Source organism: Solea solea, chromosome 10 (genome assembly GCF_958295425.1).
Source record: "Solea solea chromosome 10, fSolSol10.1, whole genome shotgun sequence".
Lineage (NCBI taxonomy): Eukaryota > Metazoa > Chordata > Actinopteri > Pleuronectiformes > Soleidae > Solea > Solea solea.
In genome coordinates, this window is record NC_081143.1 from 23142158 (window position 1) to 23160482 (window position 18325).

The window sequence follows — 18325 nt, forward strand, 5'->3', positions numbered from 1 at the left end:
GACACGAAACTAGATATGTGAGTTACGGGACCTTCCCTGAACATGTTTCCGGAGACGAACAGGAAGTCGGCCATTTTAAACAGGAAGTGCCCTCTAACTTTGCCGTACGTTGTCCAATTTGCACGAAACCTTATATGTGAGTTACGGGACCTTCCCTGAACATGTTTACGGAGACGCCGTTGACCGAACAGGAAGTCGGCCATTTTAAACAGGAAGTGCCTTCTAACTTTGCCGTACATTGTCCGATCTGCACAAAACCTTATATGTGACACCAGGGACCTGTCCTGAGCATGTCTGTAAAAGGTCACCTCCCTACAGGAAGTGGAACACCCAAAACAGGAAGTAAAGTCTTACATTGTCCGATCTGAACAAAACTTGATATGTAAGACAAGGGAACTTCCCTGAACACGTTTACAGAGACGAATAGGAAGTTGGCCATTTTAAACAGGAAGTGCCCTCTAACTTTGCCGTACGTTGTCCGATTTGCACAACACCTTTTATGTGACACCAGGGACCTGTCCTGAGCATGTCTGCAAGAGATGACCTCCCAACAGGAAGTGGAATGCCCGAAACAGGAAGTAAACTCTAAGATTGTCCGATCTGCAAAAAACTTGCCATGTGAGACAAGAGACATGCCCTGAACACATCTGAGAACATAATTTCAATTAAAAAAATGTCTCTTGGAACCATGACCAAAGCTCACAGAAACCCTAACCCCTCTTATTTGAATGGCCATTGTAGTGCTTCTTAGTAAATTTCATACATTGTTTCAATCAACAGCAGCTACAAACTACTGTGTAATAATATTATTAAATTATAAATGTATGTGTGTTGTATGGACCTCAAAGAATACTGGACCCCTCAGCCCCAACCATCTGTACTCTTGTTGTGTCATTATGTATATTTACTATGTATACAAATTTAGGAATGACTAAAATTTTCAGTGCACTGTGGATAACCAAATCAAAAAAATAAAAAATAAAAAAATTTTCTGATGGTGACATTGAGCAAATACTTTAACCAATTGCATTTTTAACCACAAATTGAATGTGATTTATGACTATGACTTTACACTTAAGTACATTTATGTTTGACTTGACAGACTGTACAAAATATATGTTAAATATTATAACTTTCTTATGTAGTATGCATAATTACCATGTATAAAATAAGAAACAAGACACTTGCATGATTAAGCAAAATGTTTGTTCAATGTAGTTTTCATAAAGTGAAAATGTATGCATTAGGACATTTAAAAATAATATGGTTTTACATGACATTTGCAAAAAACAACAGAAAACTGAAAGAATTATAATATGATAAACTTTTATTTGTTTACTGCCAAATAAAAACAAACTCAATTACAATACTTAATACCAAAATACTACACGGGGAAGGGAAACCCAACAAGTCACACAATGAGCAAGCACTTGGCAACAGTGGAGAGACAAAACTCCCTTTTAACAGGAAGAAATCTCTGACAGAACCAGACTCAAACATGTGCAGCCATCTGCCTTGGCTGGTTGGGGTGAAAAGAGGAATTGGGACAGAGGAGAAGTGTGTAGGGGGGGGGGGGGGGGTTGAGAAACAAGCAGCAAAAATATAACAGCTGTACTAACTTGGTAATAAAATTAATACTTTCAGCATTTATAATAACTAAAGATCATTATTTTAACAAACAATAACAGTTATACATTATCAGCGTCTCTTAAAAAAATCTAAATCGCAACTTGGTATGGCCCAGGACACAGGATTCCTGCAGAGCAAAGAAAAATAGGTTATTTGAAATAACAACAAAATCACAACCAACAACAATTAAGAAAAATAGGTTATTTGAAATAACAACACAATCAACTACAATAACAACAAATGTTGTACAACAACATGGAGTATGCAGCCCAGGACAGATGATGCCTACAAAGCAAGGAAGAGAGGTTTAGTGAAATAACAACATCAGCATCTGGAGCCTCTGATTTGAAGATACCTGTAAAATGAGGACAAAGCAAACCACAAAGTATGGGAACAACAACAAAGTTATTATCATGTCGTTTCAAACTGTTACAATATGGATGGACACTTACTTTACAACTTAATCTAACCCTTAGACAAGACCTATATTATAAACATTTAAATTCATTGTGTACTAACAGATTTAACAGTATGCAAAATAACCTGTCTACCAGACAAACTTCTCTAAAAAACTACTCACAGTAATTGATTGTTACAGTTGTCATGTTGGATCAAGCAGCCAAACTATAGTGGCATAAAAACTTTATTGCCATCACTTAAATAGACATAAGACTGCCTCATGATCACTAAAGTATGTAGGCAGCACTAGTGATTCAGCCCCATTACCTGCTGTTTTAATGTAAATGTGATCAATTAAAGTGCCCTTTTCTGTTGTTGCTTCTGTTACAACCTGAACATATCCCTTTTCTGTTAAAAGTTTACATGTTGTTGATGATTTCAAAATATCATCATTAAAATCTCCCATGATTGCAATGGTTTCATTTACTGAATCAATCCAATCAAGAAATTTTCCCAAATGCTCTTTAAATAATGTCATAGGATAACATGGTGGTCGATAAATTACTGCAATAGCTGTGTTGTCTGTAGCGAATTTGGACACTAGGCACTCCAAATTAAAAGAAGGGACTTTTACTATCTCAAATTCTGTGTTGTCTGCAATATAAATGCCAACTCCACCATGTTGTTGATCTTGCAATGTAATCAATCTGGGGTCATCACTAGTGTAGGATGAACTGCGTGAAGAACCATGAAAACTATAACCTTCAATGTTTACTGATCCTACTGACGACTCTGCAGCTAACCACGTCTCAGTTACAGCAATACAGTTAAGCTGTAACCGCTGTGTGCACAACACCAAATCTGACACATGTCGAGTCAATCCTTGCACATTCATCAAAAAAACACTAAACCTGCTTGCCCTCAATCGCTGCCCTGTCAAACTATCAACTAAGAATGTAGACATTGTCCTAACTGCATCTTTAATGTCACCCCTACAATAAATCTTCTTCTCGTCAAACTGTTCAATCACCAAACCTGACAAACTCCTGACTCGACTTAAAGCAACATATGCCTGTCCAGCTGCAAAAATCTTCCTAAAACAAACCACTACATTATCTACTGTGATACCCTGAACTTTGTGTATTGTACACGCCCAAGCTAACTTAAGAGGATATTGACGCCTCAGACCACCTTTCTTACAAGCTCTCTCCTCCTCTGGAGCAATAGCTGTAGAACCCACTAAATCTGCTGAAACACTTGGAGACTGTCTTCTCCTATCTGCACCTACATTCTCATCATCAAATTTCACATAAATCATTTTTGGAAACCTAACACCCTCTGATTGTACTATTCGTGTTACAACACCACATGCTCCATTCACCAGGCCATCACTCACATCAACATTTTGGCACAACATCACACGTGCACCCTCACCTAACAACAACTGCTCAGCCAAAGAAGTATTCTTAGCTTTAGCATGATGGCCTTGAATCAACTCTGATTTCCCTGTTCTCCTATTGTTTTGAAAATCCTGTGCTTCAATAGTCACATAGTCACGACACACATCATACAACCGCTGAATATTGTGCTCATTTACTTGCTGATTTGTCGCATAAATGTGTAAAGCTGAGCTGACTTCACCAGATTCACAACGTTTCAAAATTTCAACATCACTTTTTAACATAGCTGTCCCTTTTCTATGAGTCCTGACCCTGTTCAACAACTCTGCAAACACAGTGTCTTTCTGCCTGACTACTTCTGTCAACTGTACAACTGAAAACAAAGACCACAAGTCAATATTCAAGTCCTCAACATACAGTGGTTTTCCTTTTACTGGAGGTAACTGGTAAAAATCTCCAACAGCAATGACACAAATGTTTCCAAATGGGCGGTTTCCACTTTGTTTCATTTGCCGTAATCTACCATGAATATATGCCAATAGATAGGGATTTACCATTGAAATTTCATCTATGATCAAAATTTGCAGATCACTGAATTTAGCACGAAGAGAATTGATTTTTTCCTCACCCAGTGGAGTGTACGGTAAGCGTACATCTACTCCAATGCTAAATGTGTGGTGAATTGTTGCTGCATTCAGATTGTATGCAGCAATGCCAGTTGGAGCAGTTATTAAAACACTGACATTGTCAGGATGACTGCACAATGGTGATAACAACCTAATAGACTCGTATTGAATGGCTTTGATTAAATGACTTTTACCAGTTCCAGCACCACCTGTAATAAAAACATGTAGAGGTGGTGGATTTTTCCCTGAGACCTTATTTAAACACCACTGTCGAATCTGATAAAACACCCGCATCTGTGTATCGTTCAAAGATCTAATCAAAGACAAACCATCACTCCTACACATTACATTATTCCTTTTCTCTAAATGTTGTACCTGTTCACGAGTTACAGCTAAATCTGGAATATGATCGTGGTGATCCGCCACGGTTTCCTGTCTCTCTGCAATTTCCTCCACAGCCTCTAAACGTTCCAACTCCTGTTCTGGACACAACTGACACCATGCATCTTCTGCCACACCATCTGCATTAATCCTATTCTGGATATTTTCTAACATGTCTGCGTCTACTTCAAACCTGCTCCTATTCGTATCAACAACTGACTTTACTGGATGTAACAATCCATCACAAAACACAACATTACCATTCTCATAAAACTGCTGGAACGTTTCAAAATCCTCCGGTTTTAACTGATCATCAACACGATAAGGCATGAACAACTGCAATCTACTCTGATGAAACAATTCAGGACTTTTTGTTTCGGAAAACCGAGCGTAACGCACGACAGCAGGTTGTGTTCTGACTCTCTTTGTAACAAAACCACAATTATTTTTCAACTCAATCTTCGTTTTACAGTTTTCATTTTTGCTCAAAACACGATATTCCGACGCAAACACTGCAATACACATGTCATTAAACGTGCTATCATTGGGCCTGTTCTTATACCTGTCAACTAAACTTGTCATCCACATCTCATCAGTGTTTATGTCATCTGTAGTTGCCCTTTGTTTTAACACATTCAAAGGCAAACTCATCTTAACTACATTGTTCCCTGTTGGTACAAACATGACCTTCCTAGAACACTCCTTTAGATGCATGTTGGTCAACCTATACACTGCTTCCTGAGCACACACATCCCTATTATGCAAATAAACACCACCTAGTTTCTTCAATGCCTCTTTTGCACTAACATTTCCATCCTTAGCTGCTTCCTTTTGTGCATTTGCCAACAACAAACCCATTTCCTTTTCTGCCTTAGAAATGTACGAAATAATATACACCACACATGCATAAGCATCCACCACAAACTGGATGTCCAGGTTTGCATTCCAACATTTTAAAAGTTGCTTACTATACTGGTTAACCCAAACCTCTTTCACCTGCCTCTTTAACACAACTTTTGTACCCCGAGTAGTCCGACAGTATGCATCTTCAAATGCTTCCTGAGTTATATTTAAACTTTCAAACAACTGCTCCACTGTATCAAAACTCTGGTTTTCATCTGAAAGTGCCTTCTTAATGTTTTCCAAAATGTCATGGGCCCTTACTTTACGAGCCTTTCTTTCTGCAAAATCACGCTCTTTACATTTGAGACACAAAGTCTCTGTCGGATCCCTTTTTTCACATTTACACGCAACCATCTCCTCATCTACTTTAACACGACTAACAAATGTTTGTGCAGATGCTGGCCTCGGAAAATTAAACCGACAGACTGTATTGTTCTTTTTACACGTTTTAGAGTGGCGCTTTGAATGCATCTGCACAGATGACACAATGTCCAATAATGAGTCATCATCAGAGGGTAGTTCACATGTAACATATCTGTCAATAAAATCAACTACCTCTTTATCTGTGTTTTTGTCAATTAAGGGGGCATTCTCGACCCAAAACAGGCAATGAACATGTGGAGACCCACGCTGCTGAAATTCAACACGATAAAAATAGTCCTTGATTTTGCCAATAGGGTTTGAAGGAGACATAAGGACCTCCTTCAAAAAACAATGCCACCGAAAATCAAACATTCTCGCGGCAGTGACTGGATTACGACGCAACAATTCACACCTGTCTGCCCACTCCAACTCCTCAGCTGTCTGTTCTCTTCCTTCCTGTTTCAAAATACTACCAAGTAAATTAGTCCAGCGCATGTCTGCCGCAGAAAACGAACAAAACCAAGTGGGAACACCAAGCTGACGCACACAAGCAAGTAGATCACGCTGCGCTGCCTGCCAAAATGAAGGAGTGCCTCTAATAGGCTTAAGGAAACGATAACCATCATCAAACTCTAACAACTTCCTTAAAGACTCCTCATTATTCACTACATCTCTAACTCTCTTACAAACCTGACTTCCTTTGCCTTTCCTCAAAGCTATGGACACATTCGATACAACCTGCTCCAACTCTGACATGTACTGTGCAAAAAAAATATATTCCACATTCTGTGCAAACCTACCATCAGCATGGAGAATCCGATTATTAAGATAACGTGACAATGTTAAACGATGCTCTCTATTGTCATGAAACACAGAATGTCCGTGTGGAAACAACACTGGAAAACATTTAGCTTCATTCTCACGATTAGAAAGCAACTTCACAGGGCTGTTACCTTCTGCTGGAGCCAGATTCAATACATCCTCAAAATACTGATCGAGTGCTTCCTGACCAATATCTACAGGCATAAGACAAGTGTCCTGAAACATACAATGTTGCTGCCTGTCATGCAACAGCTCATCCTCACCTTCATCCACCTCAGCAGATGTTTCACCATTTTCTACATTACCATCACTTTCCTGTACTACACTGTCATTTTCCTGCTCCCTACAAAACTCATTCAACCACTCTTCATTAAAATCTACATCTTCATAGTACATGTTATTCTGTTTTAAATACCGCAAAGCCTGCCTTACGCGCATAGTGTCAACAAACTGATACTCATAATGTCCTTTATACGTTAGCTTACGCTTCAGTTTAACGCGCAACAAAGATCCTTCCATATTGGAACGAGGTAACAAATTATTGGTCTCCACAATATTTGCTGGAACACATGTCACCGGTCCATGAACACCATTTTGCCCTCCTTTAGGCAATGCCAACACTTTCATAAATGGGATATGCAAAGCAATCAAATGCTGCTCTAAATTATTCAAACAAGCCAATTCAGGAGGAACAGGATGTACACCTAGATTATTGACAACACACTCAGGAGGAGTCTTCTTCCTATTAATCTTATCATGACAAGTGCAACAAATCCACAACTGACCTCTAGGTGACTCTAACAACTGACATGGACTTACACAGTTCTCATTACAAGTGTGTAAATACTCCTCTGAAATACATTTCTCCGCAATTAACGCCATGTCTGCACTCTTATTATACTGACTCTTTTTACAGCTCAAAACCTGGTGTCTAAACAACAACCTTTGACAAACACAACACACAAAATCTGGCCCATCTTTAACTTTAGACAAAAATTGCTCAATCACAAAATCAAAATCTGCTTTCTTTTCTTTTAATTGCTGCTTTTTCACTTTGTTACCTGCCTTAACACTTTTCTGAAACTCTGCATTACTATGATACTTGGTTGTACTTGTGGTCTTTACTCTCTGTCTGTGAGTTTGATCTAGACAATATTTCCTTTTACTCATCTCTTTGACTTTGTCTTTATGCTTGACATCTAACTCATACTTACTTTTACTCATCTCTTTGACTTTGTCTTTATGCTTGACATCTAACTTATACTTACTTTTACTCATCTCTTTGACTTTGTCTTTATGCCTCACATCTAACCTGTATTTACTTTTACTCATTTCAATCTTTTTCTCTTTATATCTGTCATCTTGCCTGTATCTAACTGTGCTTATTGCCTTGACTACCTCTCTGTGCAAGACATTTTGGTTGTACTTTTTTATACTGCTCTGCTTACTTTTGTATCTAGCCATTACATCTGCATGATATCTAACTTCACTCCTTTTCTTACGTTTAAGCTTCTCTAACATATCTTCTCTATATTTAATTTTTTCTTTGAGAAACTGTTTAGTTTTCAAATACTTTGAAAAACAATAGTTTATATTTGTGGCTCTTCCCTGTGCCTCTACTTTAATGTGCTGTCGAAGATTGTAGCCTGTTGTAGCCTCATCTACTTTGCAGTAACCATAACAAGACTGTGTCTGTGGCTGATGAACACAAACAACAGTCTCATAGTGATTACCATTGACATTTTCTAAGTACACTGCCTGACTGGACAACTGCCTATTCCCACAACTATATTCAAGCCATCGATCACCAATATAAGTAAAAATGGAAACTCCTAAACAATCTGCTGCTGCTTGAATCTCAACCTCTGTCGCCCAACTGCCAACGTAACGCATCCTTGACTTACTGACATATTCTGACACTGAAGAGAACTCACTTCTCAAAATGCCACCATAAGCTACAGTGTTACCTTCTAATTGCTTGACTACAGCTAATCTTATTTTCCTATGATACTTCTGTGAACCACACACAGCTTGACTGACTGATCTAAAGAAACAGTTACCATCGCCAACTATTGTGTCCCTTTTACACGGAGCCCCCAACACACCAACTTTTGGAGAGACAACATCAACCTTCTCCGACTCAATATTTAACTTATCACATATAGTTTGAGCTACATCATTACAAAGAGGGCTAAACACTAACTCCTTGACTGTAACCTCACTAACAAATGCTAAATCTGGACAACCTGGATCACTCCTTACAACCCTCTTTGAACTACATGTAGAGATTGGAACCTTACGCTTTGCACCAATCTGACTGACTCTCTTACCTGAAGATGACTGGCTAGCACCACCATCATCTATGCTAAGACCACTATCTACTTTCAGAGTGACACAAACACCAGCAATCTCAAACAACTTCTGTGTCCCTCTGAATCCTGCAGCAAAACAACTTAAATGCTGAATCAAGTGTTCAAGACTACTCAAAAACACAACAACACTCTTCCCTTTGACATCCACCATCCCATCTGCACTGCGTGCATGAGAGTCAACTACAGCAAACCGTTCTCCTTCCCTAATAATCCCACAAGTACTGGAGGACAATGTGAAAAAACATGTGTCATATTCCATACACATCTTTTCCAAACCGTCCCTCAGAGTTGTGAGCACACATGCCTCAATAAGCTCTCCCTCAACCACATTGACATCTCCAGTCACAAAGTCACCATACTGAAACTCATAACTATGGCCATCTCTATCTAACTGCTTTGGTAACTCTGGAATACACGGCATAGAGTGCCCGCCACAAATCGAGTTACTATCACGCAAAGATGTGTAGATCTTGTCACCAGAAATTACAGCATTGTCCAGATCGCAAGTTTGCCAAGAAAACACACTCTTGGTCTTATGCATCGCCATGGCAGCCAAACTTACTGCCATACACTGCACACCTCCATATTTAAAGCGCCGGTGCCCCTGATGAAAGGATCCCCTCACAGAACCCACACCAAAAGTTAACGGAAAAGTATCAGAGCACCCAAAAGAAATGGCAACCTCACTGTCTGTATCAGAGACCACTGTGACCTCCTCTACAGCTGAACTAACAGACCCTGCATCAAAAGTTACCGGCAAACTATCAGACCACCCAAACGAAATTGCAACATCACTTTCTGTATCAGAAACCACTGTGGCCTCCTCCACACCTGAACTAACAGACCCTGCAACAAAAGTGACCGGCGAAGTGTAAGAGCACCAAGAAGAATTAGAAACAATCCTACCTTTGATGGAGTCTGGGGAGCTGTGCAGAGCAGAGCAGGGAAGGTCCTCGGTGGTCACAGGACTGGCAGGTGATGGTCCAGTCATCACCTCCACGACATCTGCAGCTGCCCCCTCCTACAAATCAAAATGAATGTTATATTAAAAAATTACTTCACATAAACTTGATCCCTATGTTACAACTGCCACAATGTTTTAGCAATATCAACACAAACAATTACTTATAAAAGCATAATAAAAAAAAAATACAAACCTGCTGCCGGGTACTTCTCCTCTGGGATCCGATGCGCCTGCGTGGCCGCTCCACAGGGACCTCCTGATGAAAAAAACAGATCAAAGTTGTTACACATTGTAAACACACTGTTACTTTTCAGTGAATCAAATAGAAAGGAATATCTTATCTTATATCCACACAGAAATTGGCATATTCAAGTGAATATCAACTTCTACCAAAAAAGTGAACTTCGTTTTAACTTATTCAAGAGCAATAATGAAGAAAAACTACTCAGCAAATACTGTACCTTCTTCACACTTAAACAACTACAATCGAATTACTGATTACTATTTATCAGCAAGCAAAAGAAAAGGTTTTACTTAGTTTGAAATTTAAAAGTAATAAAGGTGTTGCATGGTTTATTCATAAATTTAACACAAAGTGCTCTTACCGCCACAGCCCTGCGAAGTTCGGGCCACTCCTCCTCCAGCTCGACCTTAGAAAAAAAAAAAACAAAACAAACAAATGAACTGCATGTCTTTCCACACTTTATTGCCCAACACTAGAAAAAAAAATAGAACTTGTCAGACCTCCTGGTTCCCACGGCTCTTCTTTGGAGCAGGAGTGCTCCTACGACGCTTCACCCCCTAAAAGGAAGAAAATAAAAATGCTTTGAACGCAACAACGTTGGATAATTTCAGCTGTCTTGTTCAAAATGAAATCATCAGCCAATTAATACAATTTGCATGCACATTACCGATGGTCCCTTGGTAGAGGTAGTGGGCTCCCCCCAGTCAAGATTGCCCGGACTGATGTGGTCCATCGCCTCCAGAATAGGTGGGCTGAACCAGACAGGCGTGAGAGGGATGGAACACTCCTTGTGTGACAAAAAGAAAGACTTTGAGTGACAATTTCTTCTGAGAAAAAGCAGACAGATATATAAAGCAAGACAGATCGATTTCAAAGCTGAATTAAAACAACAAACGTACCATGAGCTGAACCTTCCCTCCCTGAGGAGACGGACACCTCCTCTGTAATGAAAAATATCATCATTTTTAAACATGCATGACCATTTGTGCAGTGAATTGCTTAGAGAATTTTGTGTTTTTTTAAAAACACAATACAGCATGCAACTCATTTACCTTCCTGCGCGGTTCAACCAGCGTCCAATCCAGTGGGTTGTGCGGCGGACGTGGGGAGCGGGTCGCTCCCCTCACAACTACCCTCGGAGCCGGACGAGGAGCAGGAGCAGGAGAAGGAGCAACTGGCGGCAAGCTGTGTTCAACCTCCACGACAGTAGCCATCTCTAACTGCTGCCGGGAGAAGAACAACAGCAAGTCCACCAGCAGCCCCATCCCGGGTCCATCGCTGAGGTGCACCTGCAGAAATACATAATATAAAACACAAATTAACAAAAATATCTTTACTGTCAATTGTCTGGGAAACAACATTTGTCATATCAACTTACACCATCCCAACTCCACAGATCACTTCGGCTGAGAGGAAAAAACTCTGCGATAGAGTAGTACCTCACGCCTAAACAAAAAAACAAGTTTAAATATCCATGCCTACATCATATTGACTTAAAACATGCTGAATGTGACGGAAGTTATATTTCCAAATTTGCCATAGAAGTCAATTAATAATACATGCGACTTCAAGAGGAGAAAACTCTGCAACAGAGTAGTACCCCACGCCTAAACAAACAAAGATACATGATTTTTAAATATGCATGTGTACATCATATTAATTTAAAACATGCTGAATGTGATGGAACATATATTTCTAAATTTGCAATAGAAGACAATTCATAATACATGCGACTTTAATTCAGCTGAATTCAATATTTTTAGGACATACCCTTGCGTGCGGCCACGCGGTGGAACTCTTGGCGAAAGAGCTCCTGCAGATCCAGGTCCACGTTCCGACGCGGAGGGAAGTCCAGGACAAACACCTATACAACACATAAAATTAAAAAAATAAATCTAATAATCTCAAACGGTTATTAGAATAACATATCTTCTGCAACAGCCTATAAAAGCCCATCTATTCATTCATTACGATGGAACACATATGAAAATATTAAAATAATCTTGCCTTCGGCCACCGAGACAAGGCACTGGTGAGGAGCTTCTCGAAGTCCACTGCAGCCTCGTCCAAAGTCCTACTGGCAGTCAGGTCGTTGCTGGGGGCTAGAACACAGACAAGGTCAGGTGTTCTGGGGAGGACTGCACTCACCAACTCGATCGTCAGCTCCCTGGCACAGGCCCCCGGCGTCGACATGGCACCAAAGGAAAGGAACTCGTCCGGAAACTCCACAATGCCATCAACGATGGCGCGCAGGTGGGAATCCCCGACAAGAAGAACAAACTGGAACAATGGAAAATATTTTTTTTGAGAAATGTTATCATTTTGTATCACATCAAATCACTGTGTTTGTGAATTGTGAAACAACAATACCTTCTTGTCAGGTGACTCGGCCGGGATGACCACTTTGTGACTCCTGCCAGTCAGGGTTGAAACTGGCCAGGTGCTCACACGGTGCCGACGACCAGTACCTCGGCCTTGTTAAAATGAGAAACAACATTAAAATAAAAGTATACATCTTCCAATTACATTGTACACATGCAAAGAGGAAAAAAACAAACTTAAATGAGCATGAGCAGTTTCCACACACATTAAAGAAAACACTTAATGACAAAACAGGTGACTACATACGTGAGGGACCGGGAGCCGGTGGCACGAAGCTGGTGGAGCTCCGGGGCGCAGACTCCACCACTGCAGCCAGGTGCTTCTCCATCCTCTTCTTGGCCGCACTGGAACGGTTGTGGCCCTTGAGACGAGGCATCTCACACAAAAAAATTAACTAGTATATTACAGAAAACCGTTGTATTAAATGATCTAATTAATGAAAACAATTTAAACCAATTCCTGTTCCTCTGTATTGCTTGGTGATGTCACTGGTGATTCAATCCACTGGAGAGAACAAAAAATTGTAAAAACTTAAATTAAGTCAAATTAAACCAAAGCTAGAACCAACTGTACCAGTTCTAATTATCACATAAACACACTCTCTTTCAAGTTACACCTAGCTAAGCAATTTCCAACTGTCACTACACACTCAAGAGTCACAGTGTCACACACAGTCACAGACATGCATTCTCAACACACATACAGTCACAGACATATATTAAAACACACACACACAAAACACAATTACTCAAAATTGGGGGGAAAAAACATTTCCACATGCTTCCAACACATTTTCAAATGAAAAAAGTCATAGTTTCTCTCACACACACACACAAACACAGTGTCAGACAGTCACAGACAGTCTTACACACAGACAGTAACACACAGTGTCGCAAACAAAGTCAAAAACAATGTCACACGCAGAGTAACAGACAGTAACACACAGCCACACAACACAAAATTTTAAATGATAAACAATTACAACGGAAGAAATGTAAATTTAATGGTAGAAAATTAAAAAAAAATGCCCATTCACTAAAACATTAAGTAAAACACCAACACTGAGAAAATGTAAAATTGCCTTGTTTTTTTAAAGTTACAAATGCAAAATAATCATAAATAAAATGATCGAAATACCGCACAACAAAAGCCAATCAACAAAACGCATCATTTAAAGTTGAAGAAAAAACGACGACATAAAAAATACATTATCTACATATTTATAGGATCTGTAGCTGTGTTATAGAATGAAGATGTAATTTAAATCACTCTTATTTGTGTTTAACGTGGAATAAATGAAGCTCCATTGAGCTGAGGCATGACGCAGACAAGAGATGCACCACGAAAAAAATAACTTAATTCAAACTACATAAATAAATACAAACAGAAAAACACGCATACTAGAAGCTGTAGTTGTGTAAATATGAGTCTCATTTAAGTTACTCTCATCTGCCTTTAACCGTGATAATTGGAGCTAATATGTACAGATATTAAGCCCTGCATTAGCATACAGGAGGTTCATGCACACCATAACGAAAAACACGTGATTTAAACTACATTAAACAAAATATAACTGAAGCACAATATGTACAGAAGATGTGGCAACATTACTTTAAATGATTCGTTCAATTACATCGTTTTATCTGCTTTTTTCACCGTGTAAACAAAGAGCTACGTCACGCTAATATTTAGCCACCTGTAGCCATGCACTTACCTTCGATCCTCCGCTGGTTCCACTGGTTCTGCTGCTCTGCTGCTGCTGAAGTCCGGTCCACACGATGAAGAAGGTCTTTAAAACCGTTGATAGTCGCTGGTAGAGATGAAATTCGCTGATAATAGCTGATAATAGCTGCTCAAATGCCAATGCCAAAGTCTAGTCCAACTCCGTGAACAGTAGACTGAAAGAGGCGGAGCAAACAGGGGGTATTTATAGATTACCTGCCTTCTAGATCGTTCTAATAGCGTAATTTACAATAACAATAATTATAACATTAAAAAAAAGCAGTGGGGTATTTTATCACAGTGTAAAATGAAAATGTTAAAATAAAATACGCAACACAAATTGTATTTATTTTAAGAGTTTCAATAGTAAATCCACGAAAATTAGCTAAAACTAAACAGGAAACGCCGTGTAATAGCGGAACATGTCAAAATAAAAACTTTTGGCGCCACCTACGTTTAACGGAGGAAAATACTCTTCCATTAAGGACGATAATCATACGCTTTCTGATGGAAAAAATGCATTTATTTTCAAAGTTTCAAGTAAAGTAATATATATATATATATTAAGCATATATATATGAAAATGAAAAAAAAAAAAACGGAAACACTGCGTAATAGCGGAACATGTCATCCTACAATTAACGGAGGTAAATACTCTTCCATTAAGAACGATAATTATACGTTTTCTGGTGGAAAAATACTCTTATTTTCTGGTGGAACAATGGTATATTTTATATTTTCCCCTCACTTCTGTGAGACCGATCACACTTCTGTCATGCCAAAGCGCAGACATAAAGTCTACAGGTGGGAATCACCTATCTGCGAAGGGATATGGAACGGTCCTACTGGCGGATTGAGCCAATCACTGTGACATATATCACAATTAACGAAGATTTAGACGACAGCGGACGTAAGTACAAAGTAGTTAAACACGATCAAATTAATAACCAACGTCAAATTATTATCTACAAATATAACAATTGTATAGAATTGATATGTGTTTATAACTTCTTTGTGCATGTGTTTTTAAGATGACTTCACCAAGCAAAATCCCACCCATGTCGCAGGACCATGAAGGCCTGCAACTTAAACTTTCACTACTGGCGGTAAGGACATCATCAAACCTACTCACCAGAAAATGTGTTTTCAACTCAGTTGCAAATAACTACTTATTGAAACAAAAAATAATAAAGTATACATTAAAAAGTATTAAGCTGCTAATAACTATTCTGATACTCAACTAATAATCTATTATGAATATGTTGGTGAACTAATAACATAATACATCACAAAACAACTCACTGACTGTCTTTAGCTACAAGAGTTTATATTTATCCTGGAGTTGTTTTGGGCATTTGATAACTAACAATGTAAACGATAAAAATGATTACCTTACCAAAGATAAATAAAATTGCATCAATATTTTTCAAACAAATGAATTTCCTTAATAAAAAAAACCCCACTTAATTTACCATGAGTTTTGTGCCCAGTTCCCTGTAATCTACAGTGTTAGTTCCAACTAAATGATGACATGACTTTTACCAGAACAATGTACTCGCTTGATTCATTCACATGAAATACTGCCATATTTTTGATATTTTGAGGGAAGACAGTATTGCATCAGCAACAGCCATGAAACTCATACACAAAAGTAAAAACAATTATAATTAAATTTGAATGAATGCATTAAATAATTAACCTAACTATAACATTTCCAAACTCACATTAAAATGACCATGAACATCACATAAAAATACTAGATAGATAGATACTTTATTGATCGCGAAGGAAATTCAAGACTCCATGAGTCCATGTGTTTTTCCTAATATACCAAATACCAACAAAAAATGCAAAATATCCAAAACCATGACAACAAACCTATCAAGACTATCAATATGCTTTTCCAGTTACATGTAAAATATGTGCATCGTTTCTTCTGTCTCAACAGTACTCATCCACGGACCCTGCAGTGCCAAGGCACATCTTGGCAGCCAGGGTCCTGGATGTCTCCGCCATAGTGGCAACTAAAATTAATACCCTCGAGAGAAGGCTGATGGCGGAAAAAAAAAAAAACGAATTCCTTGAAAATAAATTAAAAGAGGCCCAGAAGTGGATTGCGGATGAGGAGGAGGCAATGGCTGGTTAGTACTAAAAACATAAAATATGCAATAATAAATGTATTTGACAACTCTCAAAACCTATTGATGAAAGAAAACATGTTTTGCAGGAGCCAGTGTTGAAGAATCAGAAGGCAGTAAGTTTTGTGTCAAACACAAACAAAAAGAATCATAAATGTATCATTACAAATGCTTATTAATATAAATGTGTCTTTCATATTCACAGTGAAAATGTCTTCAGAAGAGGAAAAAAAAGAAGGTGAGACAAGCACAGAACTCAGTCCTGACAGAAATAAGCAATATAATGCAACAAAACTTAAAACAATTTAGTCTGAGGAAAAACACATGGACTCATGAGTAAAACTCTCTTTTTTTGCAGTGTCCCACGAATAAAAAAGTAAGTACTACAGTGTGCAAATCAATCCAAACAGAAAAACATGGAGCTGACATATTTCTGATGCTAATTCTTTATTTCTTTTCTCCCTTTATAATACACTGACAACTCCTGAAAAGTAATGTTGAGTGTTTGAAAAAAAAATAAAGAAAAATACTGAACATGTGTTATTTTTTTATTGCAATAACTTAGAGTATTGAAACTTTTATAACAACTATTTCTGATGTGTTATATAATCTATTACAACTATCTGAACCACCTAAGGTGATAAAACCCCACACAGGAAATGTGAAATACATTTTCACCATTCACCATTTTTCACATAATGCTGTTTTCACAAAGTCTAATCTATAAAATGAAACACAATCTTACAAAAGCTGCAACACCAGAATAATATTAAAAACAGATCAATATCACATAATGTGATAAGTTTATTTTTTGAAAAATAAACAATTGAAGTTATACAATATTGTTCTTACAAATATTGTTAGAGAAATGTGCTATTACAACCATTCAATCCTGTGTGATCATATGCAAAATATAACTTTTGTATTATAAAAAGGTGAATGAAACAGAAATTAAAATTTTATAGGTTAGAACAGTAGTTGAGGAGCTTGACACGGGAGTGGGAGATAATGGTTCAACTCACGTTATATCATTTTCTTTATATCGTAATATCAAGAATGTTGCAGCCCTCAATTTTGTACCTCAATTTTTAGTTCACTGATCATACGTTGCTTCCATTAGCTCAGTTGAGAAAATGTTGGACTGATGCCACCATATCAAATTCAATCCTGAGCTTATGTTTTTTCACTCCAAATGTGTAAGAAAGGCCGATATTTTCAATTTCTTAACTCCTGCGTGGCTTACATTTGGATACATTGCTATTCAACAATGATATTTGTGACAATAAGAATTTAATTATTATAAAACAGTGCAATTGTATGGAATTTTTACTGTTAAATAAGGTCACAATTGACTGGTATATGAAAGTATCTAATTTCAAAAACAGCTCCCCATGGTGTAGGCATACAATATGCCATTTACAGTTTTTCATGCTGCTCTAAAAGGGATTGTTATATCCACCTAAAACTCAAGATGTGACACCCCAGACCCGCCCTGAACATGTCTACAAAAGATGACCTCCCAACAGGAAGAGGAACATCGAAAACAGAAAGTAAACTGTAACTTTGCAGTACATTGCCCAACCGGCTCCAAACTTCAAACAGGAGACCCCCACCCACTCTGATGAGGTTGTTGCCCACATCCCGGTGGCTCAACAGCCCGACATGCGCAGGGACGCGGCTGAAAATAACTAGTACTGAAAATAACTAGTAGTTACAGGACCTTCCCTGAACATGTTTACGGAGACGCCGTTGACAGAAAAGAAAGTCTGCCATTTTAAACAGGAAGTGCCCTATAACTTTGCCATACGTTGCCCGATCCCCCCTGAAATTTGGATCGACATGCGCGGGGACGCCGCTGAAAATAACTAGTACTGAAAATAACTAGTACTGAAAATAACTAGTACCGCGCGCGGTGAATGAACGGGTGAGAGCGCGAGGCACGCGGGGAGCCGTGGCACACGGCGACCCGCGTGGGTCGGC

General features: G+C 38.6%; 1 protein-coding gene across 1 annotated transcript; it reads right to left on the minus strand.

Annotated features, from left to right (window-relative positions):
• Positions 1-1307: 1307 nt before the first annotated feature.
• On the minus strand, positions 1308-14598 carry LOC131467603 (uncharacterized). The gene is made up of 14 exons (XM_058641605.1): positions 14200-14598; positions 12732-12989; positions 12474-12577; positions 12111-12383; positions 11874-11967; positions 11482-11549; positions 11156-11392; positions 11003-11044; positions 10771-10890; positions 10604-10660; positions 10465-10509; positions 10053-10115; positions 9802-9916; positions 1308-1756 (listed from the first exon to the last, which is right to left on the minus strand). Exons 2-14 carry the CDS (start codon positions 12859-12861, stop codon positions 1719-1721), a joined length of 1386 nt encoding a protein of 461 aa, XP_058497588.1. The 5' UTR covers positions 12862-12989; positions 14200-14598; the 3' UTR covers positions 1308-1718.
• Between the last annotated feature and the right edge of the window lie 3727 nt (positions 14599-18325).

Bases quoted from the DNA above. Each gene is read 5' to 3' on its own strand.
- LOC131467603 (XM_058641605.1), bottom strand. From the start codon at position 12,861: ATGCCTCGTCTCAAGGGCCACAACCGTTCCAGTGCGGCCAAGAAGAGG. The intron at 9,917-10,052 runs GTTTGTATTTTT...TTTGATTTGTAG, and splicing joins GGAGAAGTACCCGGCAGCAG to GAGGGGGCAGCTGCAGATGT. The intron at 1,757-9,801 runs GTAGGATTGTTT...TTTGCTCTGCAG, and splicing joins CTCCCCAGACTCCATCAAAG to GAATCCTGTGTCCTGGGCCA.